This window comes from Pleuronectes platessa, chromosome 7, assembly GCF_947347685.1.
Source record: "Pleuronectes platessa chromosome 7, fPlePla1.1, whole genome shotgun sequence".
Classification (NCBI taxonomy): Eukaryota; Metazoa; Chordata; class Actinopteri; order Pleuronectiformes; family Pleuronectidae; genus Pleuronectes; species Pleuronectes platessa.
This window is the reverse complement of record NC_070632.1, coordinates 14761625-14776881: the sequence shown is the minus strand read 5'-3', so window position 1 is coordinate 14776881 and position 15257 is coordinate 14761625. Positions and strand designations below refer to the sequence as shown.

Below are 15257 nucleotides of genomic sequence, written 5' to 3'. Positions count from 1 at the left end.
TGTTTGGATAATACTTTTATTCTGACACGGTTTTTCCACAAAAAGTAAAACTGCATCATTAGAGGTTCTTAAAATGTACATTTACTCCTCCTTCATTAAAAAATTATGAATGTGACAACACACTGTGACTTAAACATCTAAATAAACAGACATTAATATAACAACTTTTTTTTTGTGAGTTACAGCTTGACTTAACAGCAGCTGGGCATTTTGACCTGTGGATGGTTTTGCTTTGCGATGCATTATGGAGGCGTTTGTCTTTTTGTGCGTCATTCAGTGAGTATCTGTGTTTCAGAAGTGGATCAGGGCAGTGTAAACATCTGGCTCAGTCCATTGCTGGCTGCCTGTTGAGAGCCACGACAGATGGAAAGGGAGCGTATGGCTGAAACACTTCCATCTTTGACCGTGCCGACAGTTGTCTTCCCAAAATAGCACACGCTCACACGGCCTTATATGTGCAGGCCTCCAGCATGTGCCTGAGAAGGCATCATGTATCTAGGCCACACAATACAGGCTGCAGGCTCATTGTTGCTGCCTACCAGCCGGCCTGTCACTACCCGAGGCCCCTCTGTGTGTCCCTGGACGGCTCACCATGCACCTCACCCAGCTCAACCACGAGTGTCTCCTCCACCTTTTCTCCTTCCTGGACAAGGACAATCGCAGGAGCCTGTCCCTCACCTGTCACCAGCTGCGCCAGATCTTCGTGGACCCCTGCCTCTGGAGTCTGCTCCACTTCAGCTCGCCGTGTCAGCTGACTAGGGACAACTTTGTGCTGGGACCCTCGCTGCGATACCTGAGTATTTGCTGGTTCTCCAGCAGGGTGCAAGTGTGTAACATCGAGGACTGGCTGAAGAGTTCGTTTCAGAGGGACATCTGCAGCAAACACGAGCGCCTGGTCAGCGCTTTCCTGGCCCATGTCTGCTACATGTAAGTGTTTGTGTGGAGTTTCCCTGATCTGTCATGTCTTTGACAGCAACCAACAAGGGAGTTGCCCGTGGAATAGACCAAAAGGTGCTTTTTTGTTCTGTGACCCAGAGTCTATTTAACCATGTATTTGTCCAGCATTCGGAAAAAAACAAAAGCTTTTTCCATTCTGACTGGTTCTTTTGTGACCCCTCACATTTACCTTGTGACCTGTTGTTTGGGTCCTGACCCCTAGGTTGACAACAAATTAAACCTGAATCTTAAATGTGGCCATGCAGCTAAATGAACATTCATTCTAACACATCCTCAGCTAAAATTGAACATGAGTAGATTGATTTGTATTATTTATTTTGTCAGCCCCTATCCCTGCTTTTATAGGAAGATGCTTTGTGGAGCCTGAGGTGTCACTGGTGTTACACATGATTATGTTGTTTTTTCGTGGGAAGATATAGTTCCTATTTGGCGAAATGTGTCTCAATCACGATCTCGCAATTTCTGTGTTTTTCAGGGTCATTCACAGCCTCCACAGGGAGGAACATTGTTTTTCTTGAAGAGGCACATGGCTTAGTGAAGCTGCCATGTTCAGCTGTAGGCAGCAGGAAACAAAAATCATTAGAAACAGATGGTGTATCCTGAGCTGGCAGCAGAGACAGATAAATGACACATCTGTGGGACACGAGAGTGATTCCATTAACTAACATAACTGTGGTCAGATATCAAATTATGTTTGGTGAATGCTGTGACAGCTGGATTTGATAGGTCACTGAAACGTAGCAGTATTGGCGTCCGGCCTCGTGCGGCCGGCTGCATGCAGGAATCAGCCTGGAGAGACATAATGAGGTCTCTGGATAATTTCTTCAGTGTAACAGTAATAACGGTTGATGTGAGGGAGCCAGGCCACCACTGCTGGCCGGCACCAGAGAACGGAAGGGAGGCTGGCTTATGGGTTCAGTGTATGACCCTGTGAGGATTTCCTGTATTGTGAAAATTGAGACGGAAGACACGAGGGCTGAGCGAGCAGTCGAAACTAGAACCACCTACTTTGTCCGGGTCCTGTATCTCGACGGGCCACAGGCACTCGCGTTGCATACTGATAAACCCGCCCAAATAGAAAGCAAGTGCACGTGACAGAGTGGGAGGGGGCACGCAGAAGCTAAGGGGGGGGGGGGGGGGGAGACACTCCCAGTCAGCTGCAGACTGGAGATTTACACAAGCAGGTGGAGCCTACAATTGGCTCTTTGTTGCTGTTAGAGGAATGAACATGTGCGTCTGTCTCTGCCTGCCTCTTCCTGGAGAAAATCATGCAAACGCTGACGCCAAGCTCATGTCTGACTGTTTTTTTTTATCTCCATGGAAAAAACTATAAACCCTTACATGTCAGTGGGCCTCTTTATAGTGTAGTTTCCAGTATAATGCTCCCCTCGTACAGATGACAACAGCAAATCAATCATCAGGAGCTGAATCATTTCATTCTGATAATCTTGGGCTCACAGTAGCAGGATTATGCAACATGAAATTGACATGCTAAGCATGCCATGTAATGTGGGTTGGACAGTGGGAGCGGCACAAGAAGCTTTTATGTTTTTGTGTCTGAGTGGGTTCATTCCAGTATGAGGTATGCACCATTTGAATAAACGGATGCATTCTCTTACAAAACCGGCTTGAGCACGTTGTTCGGCTCGTGCATTAGGACGTCTTCTTACAAACTTCAAATATTCCCTGCTGCATCAAGATAGAGAAAAATTCCCCAAAAACCTATTTAGCCTGTTAAAAAGTGGTCGATCCACTTAACAGGCCGGAGGAGTGGAATGTTAAATATACGTTCCTTTTGCAGTTCACTGGATAATTTGATCAGACAGTATAACCGTCGGGAAACCAAAGAGCTCATTGGGGAGATGATTACAGGTTAGTGGTGTGGAGCTCTGCCTGTGCTCAGCCCCGGGGTTCGGGTCAGCCCCAGACTGCCCTCTGTGTTGTGTGTTTTAATCATAGACTGTAAACTGAAGACGGTTGTTAATGTGAACTGCATGTCTCAAAGTAGATAGATAGATGGATAGATGGATAGATAGATAGATAGATAGATAGATAGATAGATAGATAGATTGATAGACAGACAGACAGACAGACAGACAGATAGACAGACAGACAGACACACAGACAGACAGACAGACACACAGACAGACAGACAGACAGACAGACAGATAGACAGACAGACAGACACACAGACAGACAGACAGACACACAGACAGACAGACAGACAGACAGACATCATTCACTGGCTTTGTGTTTTTTTAGTGTTCAGTTGTGAAACACGGGGGACGTTGATGTGGTTATATTAAGACAAGGTGACATGCAGATAATAACATGCTTTTGGGGAGAGAAACAACACACACACGCACACACAGATATGTCTGCACACACAGATATGTCTGCACACAGTGAGGGGAGGGGCCAAGAGAGGCTGGATTATGTAACAAAGGTTGATGAAGTTTTTATGCCCATTATGTTTACCTCGGGTGCCTCTGCTGTGGTTATTAGAAAGCAGCTGAATCTCTAAATGTCACCAGCTCCGTGCTCCATTCATCAGGACTCTATGCCACCTTCTTCTACTTCCTCTTTCTTTTTATCTTTTGGTCGACGTCATTGCTTTGCAGTCACATCCGCTGATAAAACAACAGCACATTTTTCCTGTGTAACAATGCGAACGGGGGCACGTGGACTGACTCCCCTGTCCCATGTTCAGAGGTTACTGGGGCAGCCCCCTCAGCACTTGAAGGCAACTGCAGTATGTTTGGCTCACATGTGGTAAAGTGGGAAGATTATGTAAGTCTTTATGTAATCTCCATCAGCAAACGTGTATTACATCCCCTTTGCCATCAGGGTGTGTGTCTGCCAGCTCTATAGCCGCCAGGCTGCCAGTAGGTTGCAGTGCACTTCATGGTAATGGATTGAAATGAGCATTCAACACATGCAATGATTCATTTTAGGCAGAATTTCCTGACAAAAAAAAGAGCATGAGAGAATGTGCAATGCTGTTATTCATGAAATATCCTGTGATTGTTCTGTGCCACAGTGAATTTCTCCATGTGTGCACGGGAGAGACGCATAAACCATATTGGGCTGTTTAAAAACATTATATTAAACTGCTCTGTTATAGAATCAGGCTGCTGCCTCTTATTGCCATTGTTAATTTCTCATTAATGGTCTCAGATCAGCAAACACCCCGCTCTGTTATGTCCTAAAGTGGAATGACACAGAGCAGGTCTGGTTATACTTTTGAAACCGGTCATTGTTTAATGATGTCACTCGCTGTGTCACAGGTGTCCCAACCTGCTGGAGCTGACCCTCTCCGGCTGCGGCCACATCACTGACTGGGATGTGGTCACCTTGCTGCAGAGCTGCAGGAGGCTGCGCCGCCTCCACCTGGAGAACTGCGTCCGCATCACCAACCGCAGCCTGGTAGGCGTGGTGGATCACGGAGACGGTCTGGAGGAGGTGAAGGTGGACTTTTGCCGGAACATCACTCAGGCGGGGCTGCAGACTGCCAGGGACAGGATGCCAGGCGTCCAGCTGACGGCAGAGAGAAGCGCCGACATGATCCCTGACAGCAAGCCCCAGGAGAAGGTGCTGCTGAGGAGGGCGCTACAGAAAGTCCTGCTGTTCTCCTGAGGGAAGAGCCTCAGCTTCTCTCAGATGGACTGCAAGGGAAAACAATTCTGGAATTTAAGGACTTGATTGTGTGATGTTTTTAGCTTTGAATGGTTTTTATAGTTTTGATATTCCTTACAAAAACATTTTATGTAAGCTGCTACTATTCCATGTTAATCAAAACACACACACACACACACACACACACACACACACACACACACACAGACACACTCACTCACACACACACACACACACACACACACACACACACACACACACACACAAACACACACACACGTCTATGACTTCAGAGGGCATTGCATTGACTAACATGGATTTCCTGGAGACTTTCCCTAATCTTAACCATAGTTATTACTTGCCTAACCCTAACCCCTATTGTTTTACCTCAAATATAATAATTTATGTATGGGAAATTGATTTTTGTCCCCATAATCTGACAATATAAACAGATTTAGGTCCCCACTACATGAACACACACACACACATGTTTTATAAACACATGAGGCCGAAATCAATGAATATTGAAAGAGGTGCATTCATATGACATAATCTGTCATTACTATACTTATTGACTCTACAGATGTGAGGGTGGTGTCAGTCATCTCAACAGTTTAATTAAAATATAACCTCCCCTGAGGGCGAGATCACACACCTTCATGATACAAGTCATGTGGTTGCTCGGTCATGGTGAGACATGTTGAGAGGAGAAGTTCTATCAGGGCAGAGAGGCCCCGTGCCTGAGCCCTGATTGGAATCAGATTACATAAGACTGTGAGACATATGAAAGTAGGTTGATTGGGGCAGTGCGTCTCCCCCTGTAAATGCCATGTGACACTTTTATTGCAGACCGCTGCTATGGAGCTCGCCACATCCTGTGATGTTTAAAGAATTACCATTTCTTCTCACAGAAGGTCAATGTAATCAGGAATAAGTTATTTTCCTGATCCGACCAGGACCTGGGCTTTTGTACTAAAACTGTATGAGGCAGCTTTTCAGTTCCCTTTTGTTGTTCCAGAAAGGTCACAATACTGTGTTTATTACTGCTTTATGTTTTTTTTTTGTTTTAGTTTATTTTGAATTTTACTTATTTATTATCTGGAAAATCCAATTTCTCCAATTTTGTGATGGACAATAAAGTTTTTATGACTGTAAAATTGAATCTCAAGAATGATAAACCCTCTAGAAATTAGACCTGCTACAGTTTTTGAATTATTTGGTTCATTAGCTTATAATAATAACAATTATAATTTATGATTAAATATGTTAATTTGGTGCAATAATTAAAAAACAAATGAGCAATACAAAGTTTTGAATTTGAAGTATTAATGCAGAATCCTTGCACTGATCATAAATTCATTCTGGATACTAATCTTTCAGCTTCATTATACAAAATGTTTTAAGATCCATTAAAAATAAACACATCCAAATCGCTTTTAAGCCGTTAGCATGAAGAGAATATTAAAGAGCAATTTTATCTTTACATTTAAAACAAATCTTTGCATATTGGGTTGATAAGAGCGAGAACACATTCAAATGAGTGACCCTAACCCGAACCTTAACCCTAACCCTACACTGGGTCGCTCTGGGATAATACTTATCCCAGTCTATAATAAGAGGCTTACTGAAAGCTATAATACACATTATACTGTATAAATACACCATTCATAACACATAAAGGAAAGCCCCCAAGTGTAGGTGAAGAATAGCATGTGCAACTTTAATATACAGTAACGCTGCTGCAGTGAAACAGAGGTCACGGTTTATTATTTACTATCAAGAAACATGCTTTAATTGCAAAGTGCTTGGAAGGATGGACCATTAAAGAGTTATGAGCTGCAGGTGGTGAACCCCTGAGGCACATCTGTCTGCAGACACAACTCCAACACAACAACACAACAGAGACTTGTAACAACGAAACACAGTCAAGCACAGCTCTGCTCGTTTCTACTAGAGGCCGGTTTATCTTCTTAAAGGTGTGGTGATTTTAAAATAACACAATCCTGATGCATGGCCGTCACTGTGTTATTCACTGTGAGGCAGCTGCAGCCCTTTCAGCCACCACACCGACGTGTAACCTGGTTTTGCCAATCGCGAATGAAGTGTCCGAGCACAGCCTTCACTCCCATCGCATTTCGGGAGAAGTGACGATTTGTGCGATCGGACAAAAGACTACCTTGTGTCTGACAAGAGCAGCTACTGTGTCGACAAAACAAACCTTTTCTGTGTGAGTGATTGGATATTTAGTTTATGCACGAAATTCACAGTGTCTGACAATCACATCTCTTACATTTGATGTGATGCAAAGACTCTCTTTTATTAGATCGCTGCTGGTACATACAGTGGTCGCATTGTGTTCTTGGGTAGCCCCTTTTTTCGCTGTAAAGAAAGGATTGTTCATGCGAGAGCTGGTGTAACATAAATCCTCCAAGATCAAATGTGGACCCCCCCCCCTGTGTGTCTGTATCCACCGTGTCGAGTTAAAGGCCTAAACCATGTTTGAGCAGCCCTGCCCGAGGTGGAACACTGGATTCTGAGGTTGGGACTAACTATGTCTTCAAACAGACCACACCACGCAATTATATCCCTCCTTTATGAGAACAGTCTGCTGGAGGGTTCATGTACAAAAAGTGCCTATACGTTGAATATTATTCCAATTTTTATTTGCACTGCAGGCATCAAATCAATAAAATGGAAACATTCCTTCTTTATGACTCTTCGACTGAAAATATGTTTCAAAAAAAGATTGATGACCCGAGGCGTGTTCCAGCCGAGACATTTGAGGACACCTCACTGCCAGTTTTTTTTCTTTGTTATGTAACCCCACAAGCGAGGACACAAACTTGTTTAGATTAAGCATCTGCTTTTATGCATATGTGCTTTTACATAACACGAATATCCGACGACTGGTTTGAGTCTGGATGAGGGAACATGGGGAGTGGTGGAGGAGGAATTCAAAACCGTTGCTCAAGTAAAAATGCCAAAGCCCGAGAACAAGTCATGTTACGCAAGAAATAGTACCAGAAGGGTTAAATATGTTTCAAGTTATATAATGAAAAAGATGAATTATTATACACTAAATTGCTACACAATTTCATTAATATGACAAATGTTCTCATGCATAAAAAGTCAAATTTTTGGGAGTATAATGCCAGAGGAGAGGAAAATTCGAATAAAGCTCTTTTCTTTCTTGCCTTTTTCGCCCAGACAAGACTGAGCTCAATTCAAAATTAATACGACTCAATATTAAACTATTTTCTCATCCTTGCATGTAAATTATGTGATAGTCAACCTCCTGTCCCAGCCTGTTCCTTATTCAAGATCTCCTCCAGTGATTTGTATTGTCCCAAATAATGAGATTCTAGAGATAAAACTTAGACCTGAAATGAAATTTGATTGGAGTACACATGAGCCTACACAATATCTGAAATGTGTCTCACTGATCAAATACAAGTGTGAAGAAAAATCTTAGAAGACAATGAGCACTGCTTCTGGTCAGGATTTGGTGTGTGTGTGTGTGGGGGGGGGGGGGGGGGGGGGCTATGTTTTGTTTGCAGAATCTTAATTTACATAGCAACTACATACTGCAGCTTTCATATATATATTTAAAGGAGGTAAAAGTACAATGTCTATGTTTATGTAAAGTGCTGACCAAAAAAATTGAAAACAAAATCACCCATGTGAAGTATAAGTACGCTAAATAAAGAAATGTATTTATTTATCTGACCAAACACGCACTCTCACTGTCATGCTGAACAGTGATTGGATGAAATGAACAGCCACATTGGCTGACAGAAAAACAGATAAAAGGCCAGTTCCAAGGGATTGATTAAATGTGTTGCTCTCGCTTCATTAGAATAACAAATTTCATTAAATAAATTCAGTCCAGGGAATCGGCTAACCCTCCTAATTGTTTTAATGAGCTGCCACACTCTCAACAAGATGCTTCACAAATACAGATGAGACACTGGCATGAGAATGAGGCAGCTTTTACATGTAATCAGGAAGATACACATTTATTACTATTAAATGTGTTTATTAACCTCTGCCAAGAAGGATATGTTTATATCCGTGTCCATTTGTTTGTCTGCATGAGTACACAAAAACTACTGAACAGATTTCCTCAAAACTTAGTGGAAGGGTGGGACATTTCTTTTACCTGCTTTGACTCTCAATGATTCTGTTTATTTATAAGCTGGTGTTGTGATCAATAAGTGATGTTAAACCTGTGAAAATGATCCTGTGCAGTTCCCTCTACAACTGCATGTCATTAGAGTTCCACTTCTTTTCAACAAATCTCATAAGAATACTTTGGTTTTTTGCATCGCTCTGAGCATCGTGAAACTGAGAGATTTCCATTAAAAGGGTCGAGCTTAAGGCCGCAGTGTCAGTTTATTTCCATGCGTTTGACTCTCTGTCAAAAAACTACATTGCCCACAATGCAACACTATCACAAACTTGTGACCCAGAAGTGTTAGCAGCAGCTGTGGCCTTGAGCTGTTGGCTGCAAGCAGAGATGAGATGAGTGAGCTACAGAGGCCTGGTAAGTTGTTTATGTTCAGACTCTGCCTCACCTGAGGAAACAGGAGCTTCCTACAACAATTTACTTCGATGTACAAAACCAGTTCCCTTCTATTAAAATGTAGTTTACCAGAATTTCTAATCATGCATATGACCATGATGACAGATAACTTTACATTTACAAGCAACTCCAAAAATTTGACAAATCTGCTTTTCTGATACAGGATATTCTTAGAACAACCTGACGTATGTAAACATACTTCTGCCTGCTGCTGTGATGGATGTAGTCAAAAGGAACTAAGCTTATGGAACCCAACAAAAACTGTATTAAAAAAAGTTCATGCTTTTGGAAAATATGAATAATAAACTGACTCACAGAGAAGCTGCATAGGATATAGCAGAAGTTTAAACAACTTAAACTATATTTTATTAGGCTGGGTTGAAAGAATGTGATGGAATTCTCTAACTATAGAGCACACACCTCCATTCAGGCTAAACTCTTAGATTCAGTCAATCTGCACCAAAACTCATCAAGATCCATGACTTAATCCCTGGAAAAGGTAAATATCAACATCTCAAAAATGTGTGAGAGAGTGAAAAGATAAGAAATCCTGGATGCCTCAAAATGACGTGGAAGTCAGAGTAGCCTTGTGTAAATCCTGCTTGAAAACAAACAAACCAAATTTAACAAACAGATGGACACAGGTGAATGTTATTATGAATTGCAAAGTAATTTACAGGATAAACAATGTACAGTACATTCTGCATCCGGCCATTAGCAGATCCGATTTCCTACATGATGTAAAGATGCTCCGTTGATGACAGCAGGTGATAGAATCCAGCCGGTTATCTAAAGGATTCATGCTGGATAAGAAAATACCTTTTGAGGAGCTGGTACAGCACAGGCCTTTCCGGCATAGAGGGCAGAGGGTGGGGAGACTGAGGCAATGGAGGTAAAAGGCAGGAGGTATAGCTCTTTGAGCCCTGAAACACAAAATCAGCAGTTTCCTGACAGCCTTATAAGGTCAGCCATGAGGCATTTCCAGTATCCACTGATTACTCACCCACGGAAGGGGAGGAGGGGGCGTTGAGGCTTTGACGAAGGGAAAGGAGGAAGTATGTTTTTTTTTGTTTTTTTGACTACTCATTTATTTGGGTATTTGAGCAATCTGTGTGTTCATGAGCCTGTGACTCGTACGGGGTCCGACTCAGACGGGGGGGGGGGGTTGCTGATGTCACTCACCACAGAGGGCATCTGAGGCGTGTGTGATATCAGTAACCGTCACTAATCAGTAACTGTTACTCTTACGACCTAAAGCTTTATGTCCCAGCAGTCTGGGGTATAGGCTGGAACCTAAAACTCGATGAATGATGATGTCTAGACAGTGGAAGCATTTGTTATCTCTTTTATGAGATAGGGCATAAAGAGGCTGTCAATTCTTCAATCCTTACCCGTATTATCACGCATAAATATTAATGATCCCTTATTGTTTGGCGACTATGAATGGATTATTACAAAGATGAAGTTTCACCAATGTTTCTAAAGCGGCTTTCAGACATGCACTGATCATGTGTGAGAAGCAAACTCCTGGGAGAGTCCGGACCCAATTCTACAGACATTCTCTTCGAAGTTCGATCACGAAAACCCTTTAAGTTGAATATAACAAGCACGTTTATTCCAGTAACATACAATTTAGTTGAGTATTTTCATTTGACGTATATTGGGTTTGACTTTTTGTACAGTGTAGATGCAGTTCGACTTGTGTCAGGTGAAGGGAGCTATCAGGATGTTCCCACATGAACCTGGAATGCAGATAAATCTTATCTGGGTTGCAGACACATGAGGTGAGTGTAAACATCTCTGAATGTGTAATGTCTTGTCCTGGACTCCCTGTCCGAGTTAGATTAGAAAAACCTTTCCCTTCAGAACTGTTCCGCTCTCAGTGCTGGTTGCGTCTGTGTCCTTCAGCGCTCGTATGTGTGCTATCTTGCACCTGCTTGAGTGTGCGTCTGTCCCCGGGGCCCAATGGGATAGTTTTAATAATATAGCAGCGCTTTGACGCCCCTCTCTCTCGTCCTACGCTACTTTATTCTCTATATTTCCTGCTGGAGCAACTCAAAGGCTCCTTGAGGTCTCCATAACTATGTGGCTCTGAGTCTGTCTGGTGGATATAAGGCCACAGCTGTGAATTATTCAGAGAGCTGGAGTCTTTTGTAGCTAAGTGACCGTATATATATATATTATCCTAGATATTTATGATGATTTAAATCCGGGGGACACACAGGGAATTTAGCGTCTTTCGTGTACAATATCCAGGTGTTGCTTCCTAAACTTTAGAGTTAAGATTTGTCCTCTTCTCTTTCTCTCCCTCCCGTGTTGATAAAGTGTGAGGTATAGAAAAGGGATGTGTCGCGCAGCAGAGAGGGAGATAAACAACGAAAAGGAGGAGGGATGATGCAGAGCAGCATCGCTCCAGACGAGTGAAGGGCCGGCTCAAGGACACACGGATTCCAGCGAGGAGACATTGTCTGTGTCTGTCACAACACGACAGCCCCCCCCCCCCCCCCCCCAGCCCAAAAAAATAGATGACTCCAGCACTCAGACAAAGGTTTGAGCCATACGTTAGCAGTCTGTCACCTCCCACTTTCACACGCTGTGAAACCACATTGTGATTTTATACCAGCTTTATATTCAGACCGCGCTGAGAGCGTGACTGAATGTACGCAGATAAATTGAACATATATCCTGTCAAAAGGAGGAAACAATAACTAAATTAAACATAGACTGTTTAATTCCACATTATAATGATGTTGTTCGGTCTTCAGTGCGAGTTCTGCTTCCCTCCTATAATCCACAAAGCTTCATGTAAAAAAAAAGGAAGATTTCAGTAGAAAATACAGAAGATAAATACCTGCTTTAATTTTCCTTCTCTCAATTTATATTTTTTGCAAATTAAAAGAGAACTACGTGTGATGGCAAACCCTTTTACAAAGTTGATATATATTTGCGGCCTGTCATTTCAATTGTCCATGGACCAGACAGTGTCATTGATGGGCAGCAGAGAGCTCCTGAAATCAACCTATTTTCATAACAATATGTATTTATTCACACATTCCTCCTTCTCCTTCCCACGATGGTGTCCGTACGATCTAATAATTCCAAATTTGATTTCCCAGTGGTTCTTCGCTAACTTGTTTTGGCCCGAGGCGCACACGAAATAGGAGGCAAGAGCACACAGAAGTGGGGCTACTGCTCCCCTGTGAGACCGAGCGAGGGTCTATTTGTGGAGCTGTTCCTATGTCTGTCTGCCAGAGCATCCACGCAGGCTGCCGAACCCCGGCCACATATGCAGGGAGTAACTGGGGCACTACAGGTGGAAGACAGGGGCTGATGCTCCCCGGATGCAGAGCTGCAGCAGAGGACAGAATCAAACCTAGTGCCAGATGCGAAGGAGCTCATTGGCGTGATACTGCACAGCACGTGTTGTTTGCTTGTCCCCCATGCGGCCTGGTAATTAGACAGGCGGCGTCTGTGGATCTCTACAGCGAGGCTTCTTACAGGCTGCCTGCCCGACTGGTCACAGTCTCCAGGGGGTGTAGGAGGACAGCCAGCAGCCGCCTCTGACGTGCAGCACCGACGGACGACGGAGCAGCCGATGACATGTGCAAATCAGAGTAGGAGGGCTGAATGAAGCCCACGGCACAGGCACACTTATAATGACAGCCTTTCAACTTGAGCTCATAATGCATTCACTCTTTTGTTGCCAGCGCTCAAATTGCAGGGGGAACATTACTGGGAAGGATCACAAGCTTTGAGAGCTAAAAAAAAATGTAATAAAAAGTCTTTCCAACCTTTGTGAACAGTAGGAGAGCAGCAGCAGGCTGATCCGTCACTGCCACAGGCGGCAAAGGTCAGGTCCCTCCACTTGCTTTTATACAAAATGAGCTGAAGAAACCCAAATCTAAATGCATGCACACCGTCAGAATCTAATGTCTTTGTAAATGTAATATGGGGAAAAGCATTCTATGTTAATGGAGCCTCATCAATCTACCTGTTTATTATGATGGCTGTTAAGACCTCTTAACCTGCATCAGCTGATCATCAGAAATCTCTTCTGGTCTCACAAGCTTTGGTGTAGCTCCACTCAGCTGTGACCACATGATCTGACAACCGCTATCATCACTTTCATCATCTTCAGGGTGGGGGAAAAAATATTAAAATCCATTACTGAGGTAAAATCAGAATTACACATTTTTAATATAGGTCCATAAAGTCATACATTAAACTGAAATAAACATTTATCATCTACAAAATGTACCTAATGGAACTAATGTAAAAAATCTCATCAAGCCACATGGTCCCATTGATGGTGTCAGATTTACATCCCTGTGTATGAAAAAGTTTATTAAACTGAAAACAGATTAGCAGGCTGATGTATAAACTACGGGACGGATTACCACGAAACTTGGTGGACCGATGTGTGTTGGGTCAGAAAAGAATCCATTACGTTTGTCTTGGAATTTGGACAAAAGGAGGGGATCCAGGGAATGTTTGTCACTTTCTGTTTCATTGTGAGATGGCATGTTTGTTGTCATTGTCAGCAATTTCCCAGGAAATAGTTTTTGGACTTTGACCTTGAACGATCGGTCACTTTTACGTAACTGATATCTGAGTGTTAGCCCTTGGCTGAGGTATGCACTTCGAGTTCCCTCTGAAATGTAGAGGAGTAGAAGGCACTCTGGAAGAAGAAGACAAGCCAAGTCTGAACTGTACAGTTCTTCAGTAAGTGTATTCAGTTACTTTTCACTACTGGCCGTCTCCGTTGTACAAGCTGACATACAGTGTTTCACAGTGAACCCTCTGTCCTCTGACCTCATTCACATGATTTGCCGGATGTCATGTCTCAGGTGTGACATTTTAGCCGACTGCGCGTGAATGTTTTAGAAAATGCAATCTCTGAGGCTGGGGTCAAGCCAGACCTCACATTTCTAAATGTGTCTTGTTACATTCTGACTCAAAAGGCCATGCCAAGGGTCAGGTGCAGTAAGTATCGGAGGATTCTATTGTCAAAACCTTCCTGTGCACATGCAACTGGAGAGGGTCTAGGTCCCGCCCCTCAAAGATCAGCCGTTGCGTTTCAAAAGAAAATTTGGCAGTGACACAACGGAAAAAGAAGAAGCCACGCGTTTAAGAAGTTTATAATTCAAAAGCACTTGATCTGTCCTTGTGGGGTTGGACTGAGCTTTTGTGTCAACCTCCAAGAGTTTTTTTTTCCAGCATAGAATTTCTCGCTGAGTGAACTTGAGGCATTGAGTTCAATAAACAACTGTCTGGTCTTTTCATTTGAATCATATCTTCATATTTTATAAAAGAGAGTTTCTAGTCTTTTCATTTAAATGGTTTCATCATGTTATATCAAGAAGGAGAGTTTCATAAACATGTATCACAAGTGTCCAGCTTTATCCAAATTTATTATGTTCTCTTCAGGAATTTTGAACAAGCACACTTCCCAAAATGTCAAATTGTTCCTCTCAATACAATATAACTCTTGTGTTCCACTACTCGCCAGCACTGGTTGTCCCCGGCAGCTCGGACTCTGTGTTTTCATAAGAGAGCAGCAGCAAAGCTCTGCTGAGGCCAAGGACAATGTGAGGTCACCGCATGTTAAGCACCAGCAAGTGCACAGTCACTTTACTTCTCAAGTGTTTCCTTATCAGGTGCAAGAAAAGGAGCTGTTAAAGATACATAGCGTCATTAGTCATTTTGAGTTTGGCTGATGATTTCCTGGCCGTGAGTCTGGCCTCTCCTCCCTGAGCTGCTGAGTCTCACTACGCTTCAATCTGCGGCGCGACATAGATCTGTAAACGAGATTCCTCATAAGTGAGATTACGTCATTTCTGCTTCAGTGATTGTGAGCGTGGAAACACCAAAAGGCTTTGATTCCGAATTCCCATTCAGAAATACACACTAATCCACTAATTGGATATACCCTTAACGAAAAAGAATAACTGGGACACTAATACAAGCACACTAATGCACGTGGAGTAACACACACACACACACACACACACATACGCAAATGTACACAAACCCATTGACCTGTTGAAAGCCCCTCCCCCCTGCTCTCTGTTTCGCATTGTTA

At 43.0% G+C, this 15257-nt stretch overlaps 1 protein-coding gene and 1 long non-coding RNA gene across 2 annotated transcripts; both read left to right on the top strand.

Moving 5' to 3' along the window:
• Nucleotides 1-351: 351 nt before the first annotated feature.
• fbxl22 (F-box and leucine-rich repeat protein 22) lies at nucleotides 352-4830 on the top strand. The gene is given in 3 exon segments (XM_053426292.1): nucleotides 352-552; nucleotides 555-927; nucleotides 4245-4830. Coding segments are annotated over 3 exon segments (804 nt in total). The 5' UTR covers nucleotides 352-470; the 3' UTR covers nucleotides 4594-4830.
• Nucleotides 4831-9059: 4229 nt separating this feature from the next.
• LOC128444002 (uncharacterized) lies at nucleotides 9060-11668 on the top strand. The gene is made up of 3 exons (XR_008339105.1): nucleotides 9060-9136; nucleotides 10858-10959; nucleotides 11501-11668. It is a non-coding gene; the product is annotated as an uncharacterized LOC128444002 (long non-coding RNA).
• The last annotated feature ends 3589 nt before the right edge of the window (nucleotides 11669-15257 follow it).